Source organism: Macaca mulatta, chromosome 2 (assembly GCF_049350105.2).
Source record: "Macaca mulatta isolate MMU2019108-1 chromosome 2, T2T-MMU8v2.0, whole genome shotgun sequence".
NCBI classification, from domain to species: domain Eukaryota; kingdom Metazoa; phylum Chordata; class Mammalia; order Primates; family Cercopithecidae; genus Macaca; species Macaca mulatta.
In genome coordinates, this window is record NC_133407.1 from 117,397,461 (window position 1) to 117,416,069 (window position 18,609).

An 18,609-nucleotide genomic window follows, 5' to 3' on the forward strand; every position below is an offset into this window, starting at 1 on the left:
CCAGTGGGTAGTGCTTGTTTTTGCTGCATGCAAGGAGGCAGGCCCAGGAATGACATTTGCTTTTAGAGGCTGCTCAGAGTGACAGCAGGAAAAATGCTCTACCTACAGACCTGGCACCTGCACGGCGCGGTCTCCCTGCACATCACAGCAGATTGTTCTGAAAGCTGCAAATCTCCCCTACTGTCTAAACCCCAGGACTTCATTTCTTTCACGTGTCCCGGGACACTACGGGGCTCCCTCTACAAGTTTACAGCCTAAAGTGATGGGGCAGGGGATGACAGAGGGTCACTTGTGTCTTGGAAAGTGTAGTCCAAGGGTATGATTCAGGGATAAGCAGGAACCCCACAAAGGCAATCATTTGTTCAAGCCCAGAAAGACACAGGTGGGTGAATTACCTGTTGACAAGTAGTTGGGCTGGATCACAGGGTGGTCCTGGGGATTGGCACTTCTCAGTTTGAGCCAGCCCACACTTGTGCCCCGCACGGGCCCCACATGTACCTAGAAGAACACAGAGGAAGGAGTGATGGTCCCTCCATAGACATCCACAGTGAACTCCATCAACCCTGGTTTACCTGCAGGGTGGGCCTCTGCTTCCAGAATCAGTGGGGAGCAGATGCATGTTAGCATTTGTCCGCATGGTTTACCCACCTCCACGAGTGATTACAAACCACCTCAGTGAATCACTCTTTCATCCTGGCCTCATAGTCCATGGCTCAAAGCTTTCGGAGGTGGTGATCCCAGGGCCAAGACAGCACCCCCCAGTCTGTCCCACTTCTGGTGCTCGGTACCTAGTCTGCATGGAACAGTCATACCCTTGGCACGCGCCACACAGACCGACACGCTGGGCAGCTGGAAGGCAGGGGACAGGCCTCTGTGTCCCCCACTCTGCAGCCATATGGCACCAGGGAGAATGCTGTCTTGGAAGATGGGAGCATCTTCCTTCCTGGTGGGAAGGAAACATCCTGAGAAGCTGAGGCTCCTCCAGCTGCTCACCTGGTAAGCCTCCTGCTGAGTGGGGACCCGCCCGTGGTCAATCACTTGGGATGGCAGGAAATGGAACTGGATGTCCGGGTGGGGGACCCCAGGCTGGCTGCGGATGAACCCACCTGTTTCCAGATGGGCTGTGGCTCCCTTCCCTGAGAAGCAGAAGAGGATGAGGCAGAAGAGCCAGTCAGGGCGTGGCAGGTGGGCCAGCTGCTCCTGGTTTCCCTCCTTTCTCCTGGCTGCTGCTCTTCCTTTTCCTGGACTCGCATGTGGAGTCCAGGACCCAAGTCCTGTCCACATCTGTTCACCTCCCACAGGGGTCTCACCCAGCACCACACCGTGAAATGTCAGCTATTTGCCAAAAGGATGGCATCCGCTCCGCTCTCTACCTGGGCCAATTCTGCCACTGCCCACGCCACCTGCCTTACTGGCTCTTCCCACCGCCTAGCACAGCACACAGCACATAGCACATATCAGGTGTGTGAGAAATACAGGCTGAGTGGATGAGCAGGATTTCAAACTACCAGGCGCAGCTAGAAATCAAATGGAAAAGGCTGCAAAATGAATGCTGATTCTGCAGTCTAGCCCCAAAGTCTCCTCTCTCCACCTTTCTCCTGGCTCCTTGGACCTCACCTGCTGTCCAGCACAAGGCCATCCCTGCCCATCTGTAAGGAAGAGCAGCCCCTAAGCCCTGAGGAGTCTCACCTCCAGCAGGCCCTGGGCAAAGTTCCTTGGCATGTGCTATTGCTTCTGGTCCTCGTTTCAACCTGTCAGGTTGCAACTGTGCCTCCCCATTTTGAAGATGAAAAACTGAGGATCAGGGCTAAGGTAAATGGCATAGTTCAGCATCAAACCCAGCGCCCAGTGGCCAGAACCCTTGTTCAGCTCCTCAGGAAGGAGGTCTCAATGCTCAGACAGTCTCCTCCCAGGTTACTGATGAGCGCGCTTACCTGTGAATTTCCAGAGCCACTCCAGACCAATGCAGACCTTCTGCAGGGGCTTCTGTGCTGAATGGAGGGTGATAGGGTGGGTGCATGCCTGCTGAATGTAGATCTCCAGGTGGTCTTGCAGGTTCTGGCCAACCCCTGACACGGGAAGGAGTGGTTAAGAAAATGGCTACCAAGGGGGCTCAGCTGCTTCTCAATATCCCCCTGGTTTTGAAAAATTCTTTCCTATTCACTTATCTTCTGGACCAGCTCCTGCTCAGTCCCCTGGTCTCAGCTTAAAGACCGCCTCCAATAGACACCACTCTTGCACTCCTGGCCAAGTCTGGCCTGCCTCAGATGCTGCCAAGGCCACCTGTCCTTGTCACTCACTCCCAGGACAGCTTCTGGGTGCCCCTTGTCAGCCCTGCTCAGCAGCCCCCTATGTGAGGGCAGGGCCTACGTCTTCAGCAGGCACTGCTTGGTGAGCGGTCGCTGGATGGTGATGGCCAGAGGGGCAGACAGCAGCCTCACCCTCACGACAGCGTGGAAGCAGCCCTGTCATGCCACGCAGCCCTTGCATGAATTCATCCAAGCCTATTGGGACACTGGGAAGGTCACCGTCATGAAGCAGCACTTCCCCGGGCCCCTCATGATGAAGCCTAAATGCACAAAGGCCCAGCTCTCCCGGAGTGGGGTTATCAAGCAGGGCAAGAGACACAGCCCGGCCCTCAAGAGCATCAGAGACAGTTTATAAAATAAAATTTACGTCTTAACATGAAGAGCAGGCTCTGGAGCACAGAGCTGACCTCATTCATGCTCAGGGCAGCCAGCGAGTGCTGTGGATGGAAGGATGAGACCTGGACCCCTCTTGCCATAGAGTTGCCCTGGTGACACGCCCATGCCCGACCCAACGGGGCTTCATGGGCAGATCCTCGCTGCTGCAGGGTGCCCTTCTCCAAGTGAAATAGGACAGCCACAGGAGGGAGAAGGAAAACAATGCAAGAATCGGGCCCCAGGGCTGACAGTGTCCAGTGAGGCCTGGGAAACCTTCAGGCTCACGGGGACGATGTGACAATTCCAAGGATCACTGACTGCCACCACCTCCCCACTCCATGCTAATAAGATACAGTAAGCCATTTGTTGAGCAGAAACAGCCTCTGGGAAGCAGTAAGGAAGGGGGCTCACCAGGTAGGTGGCATACCACAGGGATGCCCAGTTTCTTGAGGTCATCAGCATTCCCGATGCCAGAGAGCATGAGCAGCTGTGGAGAGTTGATGGCACCTCCACTCAGAATCACCTCCTTGCTGGCGTAAGCCTGGAAGAGGTCCGGCCAGGTCACTCCCTGAAAAGCCAGCTGTTCCCCTGACTCACAGACCAGCGCCCCTGCTCTAGCCAGCACCATGAGAACATGGCCTTGGGATGTGGAATCCATGTGACACACCCAACAGGCCCCAGAGCCAAGGAGAGGAAGCTCACTGAGTCACTATTTGAAAGCAACCAGCAGGTAACTACAGCTAGACAGTAGTGATGGCCTTAGAAACAGGAGGGGAGGGCTTACATGAGATAAAGCAGGCATTCAAGTGAGTGGTAGTGAGTGGTTAAAGAGAGCAAGCAGTGAACCAGATCTACACGTGAAGCTGCAGAACGATCCGACCCCCTGCCCACACCACAGAAATAGAGTACGATCACATTTATGGGTTCTAAAACCTCTAGTGTAAACCTATAGCTTTCTGTGAGGTCAGTGCCCTGAAATGGTGTGGAAGGTACTGGGGGAAAGCTCTGAATTAAGCATGGCACACGGGCACTGATACCACAGGCCCTTTCTAGGTGGCAGGACTGGGGGCTTCCTCACCTCCACCAGCCCACTGCCATCAGCGACTCGCCCCTCCCCCACGCCAATCACAGGGATGAGCACGTGGGGCTGGAGGTGTGAGGGCGTGACTCCTGCCCACTCTGAGCTGGACCAGCAGGGTCACTGCCCACCCCCTTCTGCCAGGATCCCAGCTGCAGTCCACTCACCCTGTGGCTCTGGCCATTCTTGACATATTCCACACCCACTGCACGGGTGCCCTCAAACAGCACCCTGCTCACAAGTGTCTGGGCCTCGGCCTTGAGGTTGGTGCGGCTCAGTGCTGGGTGCAGGTAGGCACAGGCTGCACTCCACCGTTTGCCTGCAGGATGGAGTGAGGTGGTCAGGCACGGCTCTGCCCTCCCGTGGCACCTGGGCCGGAGGAAGGAGCTGGAGAAAGTGGATACGCCCAGCTCTGACTGCAAGTCCCACCTTCAAAGTAAAGCTGAGACGTAAAGACCCTGCCCTACTGAGTCCACATCTGCCTGGGGTCCCCTGGACGCAGGTGGAAAAGTACCCTTCACTCTCAAACGGGGACACAGAGACCAGGAGCACGGCCAGAGGGGTGAGAGCCTTCAAGAGGCAGGCAGGAGCTCCGGGTCAGCCCTGGCTTGCCTCTGTCCTGTTGTGAGCAAGGCCCTTCACCATGCTGTGCCTCGGTTTCCCCATATGCAAGTTCCTAGAGGACTTTAGGCTCTCTGTCCAGAGAGCTGATTCTCTGTTATCCACACCAACACGGGCCAGAGGCGCAGAGAACGCCTAGGGTCACCATCCTGGGTCACTCTCAAGACTCTGGGTTGTACTCTTGGGGGGTATACTAAGCCAGATCTCTTCCTGCTCGTGCCAGCCTCAGTCTGCCCATGCCTCCTGACCATGCTGGAGCCAGGAGCCAGGAGCCATGGGCTGAGATGGGTGGGGCTGGGGTAAGGGGTAGTGCTTTTAAAGAAAAGGCAGGCGGATGGGAAGGGAGGCCGCTACCTTCATGGATGGTCATGTCCATCCAGCCGAAGCCCTCCTGCTGGAAGCCATTCATGTCCTCGGTGAGCGGGTAGCCGGCCTGCTGTGCGGCCTCCAGGAATGCGCAGTGCAATGGGTGGTTGGTCTTGCCCCGGGACACCCGCAGCGGGCCATCAGCGCCCCGGTACCGGCTGGCGCCCAGCTCGTGGCCCTGCGCCTTGCGGAAGTAGGGCAGGCAGTGCGCGTAGTCCCAGCCACCGGCGCCCTGGCGCTGCCAGCGCTCGTAGTCCTCGGCGTGCCCACGAACGTAGACCATGGCGTTGAGGGATGAGGAGCCGCCCCAGACGCGGCCGCGTGGCCAGTACAGCACGCGGCCGTCCAGGCCCTGCTGCGCCTCTGTGTGGTAGCACCAGTTGTACCTGTTGTCACACAGGTTGGCCACCAGGGCCGCGGGCATGTGGATCCTCCACAAGAGCCGCTTGCTCCCCGCGCGGACATCCTTGGGCCCCGCCTCCAGCAGCAGCACGCGCTCGGCAGGGTCCTCTGTGAGCCTCCCGGCCAGCACGCAGCCCGCCGAGCCCGCGCCCACCACCACGTAGCTGTACTCGTCCCGGCTCTCGGAGCCCGCCCTGGCCAGGGCCCGGGCACCCAGGGGTTGCTGCTGTCCCAGGGCTCCCCGTGCCAGGGCTCCAGGCCGGCCCAGGCCTCGCAGGAGACACCACATGCTTCTATCTAGCCCAAGTCCTTGGATCCACGGAGGGGAATGAGATGACTCACTTCTCCCTGAAACAGGAAAAGGGGCTTTAAAAATCTTAACTCCGCACGCACGTATGGCAAAGTTTCAGGGTATGCTCACCAACGGCCTGCCGGGGCAGGGTGCAGCAGGCCCAGCCCCAGGTGGCTGCTCAAAGGAACTAGGAGGAGGAAGTGAGGGAGACACAGAAATTTCAGAACTGTTTTGTGTGTACCAGGATGGACAGGCACAGGGCAGGGGGTGGGGCAGCAGAAAGGCCCCTCCCCCAACTGAGGGGTAAAATGCTTCCCTGTGCCCTGTGTATGAACCTGGAGACTGGGCTGGAGTTCGCCTGCTGGAAGGCAGGGGAGCGAAGGGCTTTCCAATGGAGAAAGAAAACAGAGTACTTGTACTCATCCCTTCAAGACAGCTGGCTCAGCCCCTACCATGTGCTAGGCACTGTTCCCTGCCCCACCCAGTTCCTGTAGCAATACACAGAAAGACATCTGCTCTCAAAACAGATGGTTTAGGGCCTGGGAGAAGGACAAGACTTAAATAACTGAAGGAAGATCAGCATGAGAGGCACAAGACTGTAGCGCTCAAAGCCTTTGACCCAAGGGGCCATGGAGTGCACTAGAGGAGTTTTAAGCAGGGTCAGGATCAGAGCTACACTCTTCAAAGATCACTCTGTAGAATGCTAGCGTTTAACAAAAATGGCAACAGCTTTGAAAGGGCCCTTTCCTAACAATGTTCAAATCAATCCCAGCATAGTGCACAGAGGTAGGAAAAAAAAACCAGGATATGTCATGAAAACCTCCACTGAAAAGAACACCTGACAACACCCCACCCATGAGGCTCAGACCAACAAGGCCTTCCCAAGACTGAGTCTGAAACAAAAAGAAACCCTGATAAATCTCACCACCCGTTCCACAAGCCCTGCATCAAGTAACAGCAGCCTACCACTGGAGTGCAGAGGCTTGTTCTCCTCCTCCTCCCCACTGTTGCACAGGCATAGGAGACAGGTGGCGGGGCTTCCTGAATGGTATGTCTGAGGCTGCTGGAACACTGAGAAGAACTCTTCAGCGCTCCAAGCCCCACACCACTCCCCCACCAGACTGACAACACTCCACACTGACAACCCAACAGAATGAAAGACAGGTCCTTTACTAGGCATACTGTTTACCTCAGTCTCCACTATCCTGTTACACACAAGGTCTAGCATTCAATAAAAAATCAGGATACATCCCAAAAAGCAAGGCAAATAATCAACAGAAACAGACAAAGGAGTAATGCACCCAGATGTTAGAACCCATCAAACAAGGACTTTAATCAAGGTGAACATTATAAAAGATATAATTGAAAAGGTGGACGACATATTGAACAGATAGGAAATTTCAGACAAGCATTGAAAACTATAGAAAAAAACATAAATGCAAGAAAAAACACAGTGTTAGAGATGAACAATTTTTAATTGAATGTAGCACAGAAAAGAATCTGGAAATATAAAGAGGGGAAGAGAGAAAAAACAACTCTGGAACAATATCAAACTAAAGTACGGATAACTGGAGTCTGAGAGGGAAATAGTGGGGAAGGAGAGCCGGGGGAAAGAAGAACAGACAGAGAACAAGGAAGGAGAAATATTTGAAGAGATAATTGCTGAGACTTTCCCAAAAGTAGTGCAAGACAAAACACCATGGATTCAAGAAGATTAGAGCATCTCAAGCAGGATTAGTACAAACAAAAACACATCTAAATACATCATAGTTAAGCTGCTGAAACTTTGAAATAAAGAGAAAATCATCAACATAGCCAGACAAAAAACATATGCAGAGGAATAAATATAACAATGACAGCAAAATTATCAGAAAACATGCAATCCAGAAGATAATGGAATGACAACTTTAAATACTAAAAGGAAAAAAAAAAAAAAAAACCTCTAGTCCTAGTTTACTGAAATTGAAAAGTTATCTATACCCAGGAATACATCTTTAAAAATAAAGTAGATGATAATTTAGATGAAATGGACTAATTCCTTGAAAGATACAAGCTGCCAAAACTCACACAAGAAGAAAGACACTCCAAATAAGCCAATATCTATTAAAGAAATTGAATCAACAATTGATAACCTTCCAAAACAGCACCAAGCTTGACTAAGCTCACTGGTGATTTCTATCAACCATTTAAGGAAGAAATTATACCAGTACTGTACAGTCTCTTCTAGAAGACAGAAATAGAGGGATTACTTTCTGACTCATTCTGTGAGGCCAGCATCACCCTCATAACAAAACCAGACAAAGACATTACAATAAAAAACACTAAGACCAATATCTTTCATGAACATAGATAAAAACACTCAACAAGAATATTAGAAAATTGAATCGAAGTATGTATAGAAAGAATTATATACCACAACCAAGTGGGCTTTATCTCAGGTATGCAAGACTGGTTCAACATTCAAAAATAATCAACAGGCTGAAAAAGAAAACTCACATGATCGTATTAACAGATGCAGAAAAAGCATTTGACAAAATTTAACATCCATTAATGATAGAAACTCTCAGTAAACCAAGAGTAGAAGGAAACTTCCTCAACTTGGTAAAGAATATCTACAAAAACCCTACAACAAACATCATACCTGATGGTAAAAAAACTCAAAGCTTTCTCAGTAACCAGGAATGAGGCAAGGATGTCCTTTTGAACCACTCCTTTTCGGTATTTTACTGGAAGTCCTATCTAATGCCATAATACAAGAAAAGGAAATAAAAGGTACACAGATTGGGAAGGAAGAAATGAAACTGTCTTTGTTTGCTAATAATATAATTGCTTATGTAGAAAATCTAAAAGAATCAACAAAAATTCCTGGAACTAATAAGCAATTATAGCAAGGTTTCAGGATACAAGGTTAATCTATAGAAGCCAATGGCTATCCTACATACCAACAACAAATAAGTGAAATTTGAAATTAAAAACACAATACCATTTAAATTAGCACCCCAGGCTGGGCACAGTGGATCATATATTCCCAACACTTCGGGAGGCTAAGGTGAGACAATCACTTGAGGCCAGGAGTTTGAGACCAGCCTGAGCAACATAGCAAGACCCCATCTGATATGGTTTGGATTTGTCTCCCTGCCCAAATCTCTTGTCGAATTGTAATCACCAATGTTGGAGGACATGACTGGTTTACAGGGGCAGACTTCCCTCTTGCAGTTCTCATGATAGCAAATTCTCACGAGATCTGGTTGTTTACAAGTGTGTGGCACCTCCCCTTCCTCTCTCTCTTCCTACTGCTACAGCCACGTAAGACATGCCTGCTTCCCCTTCGCCTTCTGCCATGATTGTAAGTTTCCTGAGGCCTCCCCAGCCATGTTTCTTGTAAAGCCTGTGGAACCATGAGCCAATTAAATCTCTTTTCTTATAAATTACTTAGACTCAGGTAGTTCCTTATAGCAATGAGAGAACACACTAAATATCCCATTTCTACAAAAATAAATAACTAATAATTAATTGGGTGTGGTGGTGCATACCTGTAGTCCTAGCTTGAGGCTGCAGAGAGCTATGATTGAGCCACTGCACTCCAGCCCTCCAGCTTGGACTACTGCACCTCCACCTAAGTGATAGCAAGACCCTGTCCCTAAATAAATATAAGCATCACAAAGAAACACTTAGGTATAAATCTAACAAAATATGTACAAGATCTATATGAGGAAAACTATGAAACCCTGATGAAATTTAAAAACTAAATAAATGGAGAGATACCTCATGTTTGCAAACTGGAAGGCTCAATATTGTCAAGATGTCAGTTCTTCTCAACTTCATCTATAAATTCAATGCAGTCCCAGTCAAAACCACAGCAAGTTATTTTGTAGATATTAACAAACTGGTTCAAAATATATGTGGAGAGGCAAAAGACCCAGAATGGCCAACACAATACTGAAAGTGAAAAAGCAAAGTTGGAGGACTGACACTACTCAACTTCAAGATTTACTATAAAGTTACAGTTATCAAAACAGTGTCATATTGGTGAATAGATCAATGGAACAGAACAGAGGGCCCAGAAATAGACCCATATAAACATAGTCAACTGATCTTTGACAAATCAGCAAAGGCAGCACAATAGAGCAAGAAAAGTCTTCTCAACAAAGGGAGCTGGAATAACTAGACATACACACACACACACACACAAAGCAAATACAGACAAAGACCTTACACCCTGCACAAAAATTAACTCAAAATGGATCACAGACCTAAATGTAAAATATAAAACTATAAAATTCCTTGAAGATAGTAAAAGAGAAATAATATCTAGATGACCTTGGGTTTGATGATGACTTTTTGTATTATAACACCAAAGGCACAGCCCATGAAAGAATTGATAAGCTAGACTTCAATCAAATGTGAGTTTTCTACTTTGCTAAAGCCACTATCAAGAGAATTAAAAGACAAGTCACAGACTAGGAGTAAATCTTTGCAAAAGATATATCTTATAAAGGACTACTATGTAAATACACAAATAAATATATTCTTAAAACTCAATCAGATAATCTGATAAAGTATGGCCCAAAGACCTTAACAGCCACCCCACTAAAGAAGAGAGACAGGCCGGGTGCGGTGGCTCAAGCCTGTAATCCCAGCACTTTGGGAGGCCGAGATGGGTGGATCACGAGGTCAGGAGATCGAGACCATCCTGGCTAACACGGTGAAACCCCGTCTCTACTAAAAAAAATACAAAAAAAATTAGCTGGGCGAGGTGGCGGGCGCCTGTAGTCCCAGCTACTCGGGAGGCTGAGGCAGGAGAATGGCGGGAACCCGGGAGGCAGAGCTTGCAGTGAGCTGAGATCCGGCCACTGCACTCCAGCCTGGGCGACAGAGTGAGACTCCATCTCAAAAAAAAAGAAGAGAGACAGATGGCAAAGATGCATATGAGAAGATCCTCCATATCATATGTCATCAGGAAAATTCAAATTAAAACAACAGTGAGACACTACTACACACATATTAGAATGGTCAAAATCCAGACACCGACAACATCAAATGCTGACAAGGACATGAAGCAACAGGAACTTTCATTCATGGCTAGTGGGAATGCTAAATGGTACAGCCGCTTTGGAAGACAGTTTGGTGATTTCTTGTAAAAATCAACACACTCTTACCATATGATCTAGCAATTGTGCTCCTTGGTATTTACCCAAAGGAAGTGAACACTATGTCCAAATAAAAACCAGGAAATAAATATTTACAGCAGTTTTATTCATAACTGCCCAAAGCTGGAAGCAACCAAGATATCCTTCAGTAGGTGAACGGATAAATAAACTGGTACATCCAGACAATGGAATATCATTTAGTGCTAAAAATAAATGAGCCAGGAAGAATGAAAAAAACAAGGAGGAAACTTAAATGCATATTACTAAGTGAAAGAAGCCAATCAGAAAAGGCTACAAACCGTATGAGTTCAACGACATTACATCCTGAAAAAGGCAAAACTATGGAGACAGTAAAAGGATCAGTGGTTGCCAGGAGTTTGGATAGTGATAAACAGGCAGACCAAAGAGGATTTTGAGAGTGGGAAACTACTCTGTTTTCTGTACAGTGGTGAATACAGGTCATTATATATTTGTCCAAACCTATAGAATGTGCAATACCAAGAGTGAACCCTAATGTAAACTATGGGCTTTAGGTGATAATGATGTGCCAATATAGGTTTATCATTTGTAATAAATGTACCACTTTAGTGGGAGGATGTTAATGGGAGGATTATGTATGTGTGGGGGCAAAGCTTATACAGGAAAGCTCTTCACCATCTTCTCAATTTTGCTGTGAGCCTAAAACTGCCTTTTTAAAAAGTATTTTAAAACTATAATAGAGCCTGACTCCATTTTTGATGTTTGACTACTGACAGCTTTCAAGCTCCATCCCTCCCTCTTCCCCTCTTGCCCCACACCTGGGCAAGTGAATGAAAAAGCCCTGGCACTCCTGCCCGGAGTATCAATGGGGAGGTTCAAGTCATGCAAATCCAATTCATGTGTGGGATTCTCACCTTGACTCCACTCCCAAACTATACTAAAAACCAGGAACACTCGCCCCTTCCTTCACAGACTAGCCATCGCAGACCAGCCTGGGTGCTTGCCCTGCTCTCCCTACAAAGCCCCATTATGTGAGCAGTAAACCTTATCATAGCCACTTGGTAATGTGTGTGATGTCATTAGTCTCAACATTCAAACCAACCTTGGGTGGTGGGGGGTTGATCCCATCCTCCATGGGTAACCACAAGACAAAACAATACCACTTACAAGAGCATCAGGAAACATGATATACTTAGTAATAAACTTAAAATACATGCAGGACCTATATACTGAAAACTACAACACATTGACAGAAGTTAAAGATGACCTAAATAAACAACATGAATAGGAAGACCCAATATTGTTACGATGTCAATTTTCCCCAAATTGATTTATAGATTCGATGCAATGCCAATCCCAGCAGGCTTTTTTTTTTTTTTTGGTGGAAATTGAAATGTTGATTTCAAAATGTATATGGAAATACGAAGGACATAGAAAAAGTTATAGTTCAGTTGGTCATACAAAGAAACCCCAGACAGCAGTGAAAATGAAGAAAACATAGCACCTTACATCAACATGGATGAATCCTAAAAATATATTCAGCACACAAAAAGAAAATTATAGGAGGTTGTGGCCTAAATGAGATTATAGATATATATCTTCACATAAATTTGTATATATGTGAAGTTTTAAAACATGAAATTCATATATGCACCAAATATCAGGGCCCCAAAATACATGTAGCAAACAATGACAGATTTGAAGGGTGAAATAAACAGTCCTACGATCATAACTGGAGACTTCAATACTCCGATTTCAGTAATGGACAGAAGCCAGACAGAAGATCAGTAAGGAAATAGAGGATCTGAATAACACTATAAACCAGCTGGAGACCTAACAGATATATACAAAACATTCACTACAACAAGAGAATACACACTTTTTCCAAGTGCACATGGAACATTCTGCAGGAGACACCATATGTTAGGCAACAAAACAAGTCTTAATACATCTTAAAAGACTAAAATCAGGGAGAAGAGCAAGATGGCAAATCTCTATTTGCTCCATCAATCATCCCCCTCATCCCCCACCCCACAGGAACACCAAGTTTGACAACTATCTGCACCAAGGGAGCAATTTCATAGCAACCAAAAATCAGGCACCAGCTGGCCACAGTGGAGGAGAGCACCAAGAGGGCTCTTGGTTCCCTGATTCCAGGCCTTGGCTCTTAGGTGGCCTTTCCGGACCAACCCTGGACCACAGGGGAGCCCACTGCCCTGAAGGGTGAGTCTCAGGCCTGGCAGCATTCACCACAAGCTGACTGAAGAGCCCTTGGGCCTTAAGTGAATGCGGGTGGTATCCTGGCAGTCCTCCCTGTGGGCCTGTGGTGGTCGCCATGGTGTGAGGCCCCTCTGCCTGTGGAAAGGCAAGGGAAAAGTGGGAAGGACTGTGTCACATGGTATGAGTGCCAGCTCAGCTGCAGTAGAATAGAACATGAAGTAGCTTTCTAAGGTTTTTGACTCCAGTAGCTGGCTCCCGGACAGCATCTCTAGACCTGCCCAGGGCCTGGGGAAACTTGCCGCCCCAAAGGGAAGGCCACAAGCCTGGCTGGCTTCACCGCTGGCTGACTGTAGAGCCCTGGGGCCTTGTGTGAATATAGACGGTAGCCACGTAGTGGTTACAGCAGGCCTTGGGTAAGACCCAGTCCTGTACTGACTTTAGGTCTGAACCAGCACAGTCCCAGTGGTGGTGGCCACAGGGGTGCTTGTGTCACCCTACCTGTAGATAAGTTATATTTCATCAAAATTAAACAATTTACTGCATCAAAGGATACTCTCAAGAATGAAATGACAATCCATAGGAGAAAGTATTTGCACACCATATATCTGATAAGAGATTAATATCTAGAATGTGTTTAAAACTATAACTCAACAACAACCCAAATAGAAAATGGCCAAAGGACTTGAATAGACATTCTCCAAGAAAGAAACACAAATGGCCAATAAACACATGAAAAGATGCTCAGCATCACTAATCATTATGAAAATATAAATAAAAACCACAGTGAATTACCACCTCACACCCATCAGGATGGCTATAATAAAGGTTGCAGTGAGCCGAGATGGCGCCACTGCACTCCAGCCTGGCAACAGAGCTAGACTCCATCAAAAAGAAGGAAAGAAAGGAAAGAAAGGGAAGAAAGGAAGAAAGGAAGAAAGAAAGAAAGAGAAAGAAGGAAGGAAGGAAGGAAGGAAGGAAGGAAGGAAGGAAGGAAGGAAGGAAGGAAAGAAGGAAGGAGGAAGGAAAAGAAAGAAAGAAAGGAAAGAAAGAAAGAAAGAAAGAAAGAAAGAAAGAAAGAAAGAAAGAAAGAAAGAAAGAAAAGTAACAAGTGTTGATGAGATGAGGATATGGAGAAATGGGAACATTTGCACACTGCTGGTAGGAACGTAAAATGTTGCAAATTCTGTAGAAGACAGGTTAGCAGTTCCTCAAAAAGCTAAATACAGACCATGTGATCCAGTAATTCCACTCCTAGGTATATACTCCAAAAACCTGAAAGCAGAAACTTGAACAGATATTCTTACACCAATGTTTACAGCATCATTATTCACAATAGCAAAAAGGTGGAAACAACTCAAATGTCTACCAGCAGGTGAGCAGGGCCAGGCGCGGTGGCTCACACCTGTAATCCCAGCACTTTGGGAAGTCTAGGCGGGCAGATCATGAGGTCAGGAGATAGAGACCATCCTGGCTAACACGGTGAAACCCCATCTCCACTAAAAATACAAAAAATTAGCCGGGCATGGTGGCGGGCGCCTGTAGTCCCAGCTACTCGGGAGACTGAGGCAGGAGAATGGAGTGAACCAGGATCGCGCCACTGCACTCCAGCCTGGGTGACATAGCGAGACCCTGTCTCAAAAACAAACAAACAAAAATAGGTGAGTAGATAAACAAAATGTGCTCTGTGTGTGTGTGTGTGTGTGTATAAAAAATAGTATATTATTCAGCCTTAGAAAGGAATGAAATTCTGTCACATGCTACAACTTGGCTGCACCTTGAAAACATTATGCTAAGTGAAATAAGCCAGACACCAAAGGACAAATATTGTATGATTCCACTTACATTGAGTTACCCAGAACAGACAAATCCATAGAAACAGAAAATAGATTAGAGGTTACTAGGGGATGAGGGGAAGGGAAACAAGGAGTTATTGTTTGGGGGAACAGAGCTTCTGTTTGAGGTGACGGAAAAAATGTGGAAACGGATAGTGGTGGTGATGAGTGCACAACACTGTGAAAATACTTAATGCCACTAAATTACGCTTAAAATGGTTAAATCACCAACAAAATCCTACATGCAACTGAATTCTAGATTTTGTTAAGTAAATCAAACCTATGAAGGAGAAAGGTATAGAGAAACTTGAGGATAGTAGTAACCTCCGAGCAGGGAGGTATTCCTGGGGGTTTTCATTTGCACCAGTCATGTTTTCTTTCTTGATCTAGATGACAGGCACATGTGTGTTTGCTGTTGTGTAGTTTTACTGAGGGTCTGCAGTAAATGACAATAATTAAAATCGACAAGATCAAGAGGCAACAAAGGAGCTTCGCAAGGGGGCAGCGAGCCTACCCTGCAAGAGTGAAGACAGACCTCTTCGTCCTGAGGTGGCGCCAGGTCATTTACTCTTCTGGGCCCCAACCATTTGAAAACCCCACCCCGTATCACAACTCTGCTCCAACACCTCCCCTTGACACTCCCACCCTCCCCACACGAGGGAGGGGCCTCCTAAGCTGCTAGCCTAGTGCCCTCCCAGGCTGGCTGGGTGGGTGGGCGGGCAGACTGACTGGTGTGGGGCAGGAGTTCCAGGGAAGCAGCCCCTTCCACTTCCCTGGGCTGCCTGGGCAGGGAACGAGCTGCCTGGCATTGGCAGGATGGAAGGTGGGCAGGAATGGGAGCAGGGAAAGACAGGATAGCATGCGTCTTCATTTCCGTGTGTTGGCGTCGAAGTCCTGCCTGCACCCCTAGCCCACTCTGCTTCCTGAAACCAACCATGCCCAGGCCCAGTCTAGTGCTTGGACCAGAAGAGGACGATGTGGCTTTGCCAGCCACCATGCACGAGGAAGAAGAGACTTTTGCCTGCTCTACCTTCCAGTCAAGAGGAAAAGATTCATGTGACATGAGGCCTCCTGCGGCACTGGGCAGCCCCACCAAGCCACACCTTCCATCTGGCCAGCTGGCCTTGGTGCTGGACACTACTGTGCGGGAGGCAAGGCTTCGGTCAACTCGAAACCCCCGCCCCCAATGCCAGTGATGGCCGCAGCGGGTGGATCAAGCAGAGAGAGGAGTAACAAACACGGGGGCCACCACCTCCTACTGGTTCTGGCTGGTGGCTTTCATTGCCATAGCCCTTTGTAGCAACAGCTAACAATTCTCATTTCAAATTCTCAAATCAGTAGTCAAAAACTGGCCAGGCGCAGTGGCTCAGGCCTGTAATCCCAATACTTTGGGCGGCCAAGGCGGGTGGATCGCTTGAGGTCAGGAGTTCAAAACCAGCCTGGCCAACATGATGAACCCTGTCTCTACTAAAAATACAAAAAAATTAGCCAGGCGTGGTGGTAGGTACCTGTAATCCCAGCTACTCAGGAGGCTGAGGCAGGATAATCTCTTGAACCCAGGAGGCAGAGGTTGCAGTGAGCCCAGATTGCACTCCAGTCTGGGGGACAGAGCGAGACTCCTTAAAAAAAAAGGGAGCCAAAGACTGCTATTGAAAAGTTTGCTGAATTTTGTGGTCAGAAAACTGATTGCTTTATATGACAAGACAGATTTCCATGTAATTTTGAGCATGTGGCCAATTGCACAACACATTTTATAACTTTAGTAGAGTGAAGTTGCAAAAGGTTCACGCCCAGAAGAAAATGCTTATGCACCATTCCAGGAGTACCCATATTTGCAACACATCTGCCCACAGAGTCACGCAGCTGGAGTACTGAGGAAGCTTCCTGAAAGGGCCCTTTGCGCAGGCCTCCCAGCAGCACTTTCTCCCTCACCACATCTTGGTGTGCACACGTGTTTTCTTTCTAGCTCTCGGCCAGTGCAGTGTACTGCACCCTATAGGATCAGATCCTTTGGCCACTACAGTCCTAGCTTTCACTGGTCGCCCAAGAGGTGAAGACAGAACTCCGGAGCGAGGCCAAGCCACACCAGCCTAGTCCTGCATGCAAAATGATGCCTAAAACTTGCTCAGCCTTTGGGGAGCTCAGGCTGGACAAGGCCCATGATAAACAATGATTCCACTTTGGGTTCAGCCTGGGAGCGCGTCAGCATTTCCAGAAAAACAGATGCAATTTAAAGGTACAGCCCTTTGTCTCAGCAATCCTGCTTCTCGGAATTTAATCAAGAGAGAGCTCTGCACAACCATAGGAAAACAAGCACAAGGGGCCTGTCCCTGTGTTGTTTACACCGGCAAAGAATTACAAACAACCTAACACTCCCCCAGTAGGGGACTGCCCATTAAAAAAGTGAGTCCATCCACACAAAAGAACCCTGTTAACACATTTAAGAAGTGGCCACCATAGCCCATGGTGGACAAGGCTTGGGTAGTCCCAGCACAAAGCTCAGCTACTCATGAGCTTCAAAGCCCAGAAAGTTACTTTACAGCCCTGAGCCTCAGCACCCTGAAGTCAGCACTGCCCCAGGCTTGCACTGACCTTCACCACCTGTGCCCATGGGCCAGGCTGATGATGACAGTCTTTTGGGGTGTGGTAAGGGCCATGGCCACCTTTACCCATCTGGGGGTCATTCACCAAAGAAGGATTCAGGGCAGGTCACCTGCTTTTTTCCATCTGGCCTTCTAGTACTGGCTTTGACCTGCAACCTCTGTGAAACCTCGAACAAGATTCCCTACATGCTAGGCTGGGCTTCGTGTGGGTAAGAACACATTGCTCTGTGGCTGCCTTTGTCTGATCATACAGCTCCATTAAACCAGGGGACCAAACTGAGTTATATTAAGAGGATCAGCTACCCCTGCTGAGCACATCACATGGGTTATCACATTTAAGCCCCCAAAGATGCTGGGTGGGGTGGAAGGTCTTCATCATCACTCCATCACCATCAGCTCCGTGTCACAGAGAGGGAAACCCCTGCCCCATGTCAAGCCAAAGGCTGGGACCCCCTCCACCACAGGCCCAACCAACAAAGCCACATCACAGGAGCCAAAAGGTCATAGTCAGCACACAAAAGGGTGCAAGACACCAAGTTCCCATGCCAGGAGTCTCAAGCCGAGAAGGCTTGGCTGCTTTCCTACAGCCCAGCAGAGACTCCCAGGAGCACAACCATCTGAATACCCAGCCCTGTGGTGGGCTGAGGGGAGTGCAGTGCAGTGGCCCAGGGCGGGAAGGATCCCAGTTTGAGAATGAGACCTGGCTGGGCCCAGAGGCAGTGGTGGTACAGGGAGCAACACTTGGCAGCTGCTCCTCCTCCCACAGGAATCTCATGCCACCCCCAACCCAGGCCCCCCACCTCCCTAAGACAGTGGGACAAGCTTCCCCATGGCACCCCAGGCCCTCTTGTCCTAAGCCCGATCAGGCCAGGCCCCTGCCTCTGTGGCCATCATCCAACTGTGAGCTTCACTCCCGGGGCTCCAGGTGCCTGTCCACCTTCCCTTCCTCCTCAGGGCCTTTGCCTTGTTCCCTCCTCCAGGTACAGGTCCTAACCTCCTTTCACCTATTCACTCCTCACTTTCCCTCGGGCATGAATTTCCCTGGGAAGACCTCCTTCACCACTGACCACATCCATCCTGGGACTTCTCTGTGCCACTTACTGGGACCTCAACAGGCTAATAGTGAGATGAGCTGTGGAAGGCCCACATCCCTGGCTGAGGGCTCCACGCCCCGCTCCCACCGTGTGCTGAGCCTGGCCTGAGGCTGGCGCTCTGTCATGCTGGCCGAGGAGACACATGCAGGGGATGAGGATGCACGCGGCCTACAGCAAACCCAACCTGGGCAGCCTGAGATATGGATGCTGAGCTCATACACCTGTGCCAGGACCAACAGAAGGCACCCCCTGGGAATGTTCTGGATCCAAACCTGGTGGTGGTTACCC

General features: G+C 48.7%; 1 protein-coding gene across 10 annotated transcripts in view; it reads right to left on the reverse strand.

Annotated features, from left to right (window-relative positions):
* CHDH (choline dehydrogenase) overlaps positions 1 to 18,609 on the reverse strand; it is a 31,289-nt gene that overhangs the window by 2,180 nt on the left and 10,500 nt on the right. For 7 of the 10 annotated variants that reach the window (XM_077989936.1, XM_028843080.2, XM_077989937.1 and 4 more), the window contains 6 exon segments: positions 4,738 to 5,499; positions 3,930 to 4,081; positions 3,096 to 3,225; positions 1,935 to 2,069; positions 994 to 1,136; positions 396 to 498 (listed from right to left, as the gene is read on the reverse strand). In XM_077989936.1, coding sequence (XP_077846062.1) covers positions 396 to 498; positions 994 to 1,136; positions 1,935 to 2,069; positions 3,096 to 3,225; positions 3,930 to 4,081; positions 4,738 to 5,440 — 1,366 coding nt within the window. In that variant the 5' untranslated portion in view covers positions 5,441 to 5,499. 10 annotated transcript variants of the gene reach the window in all.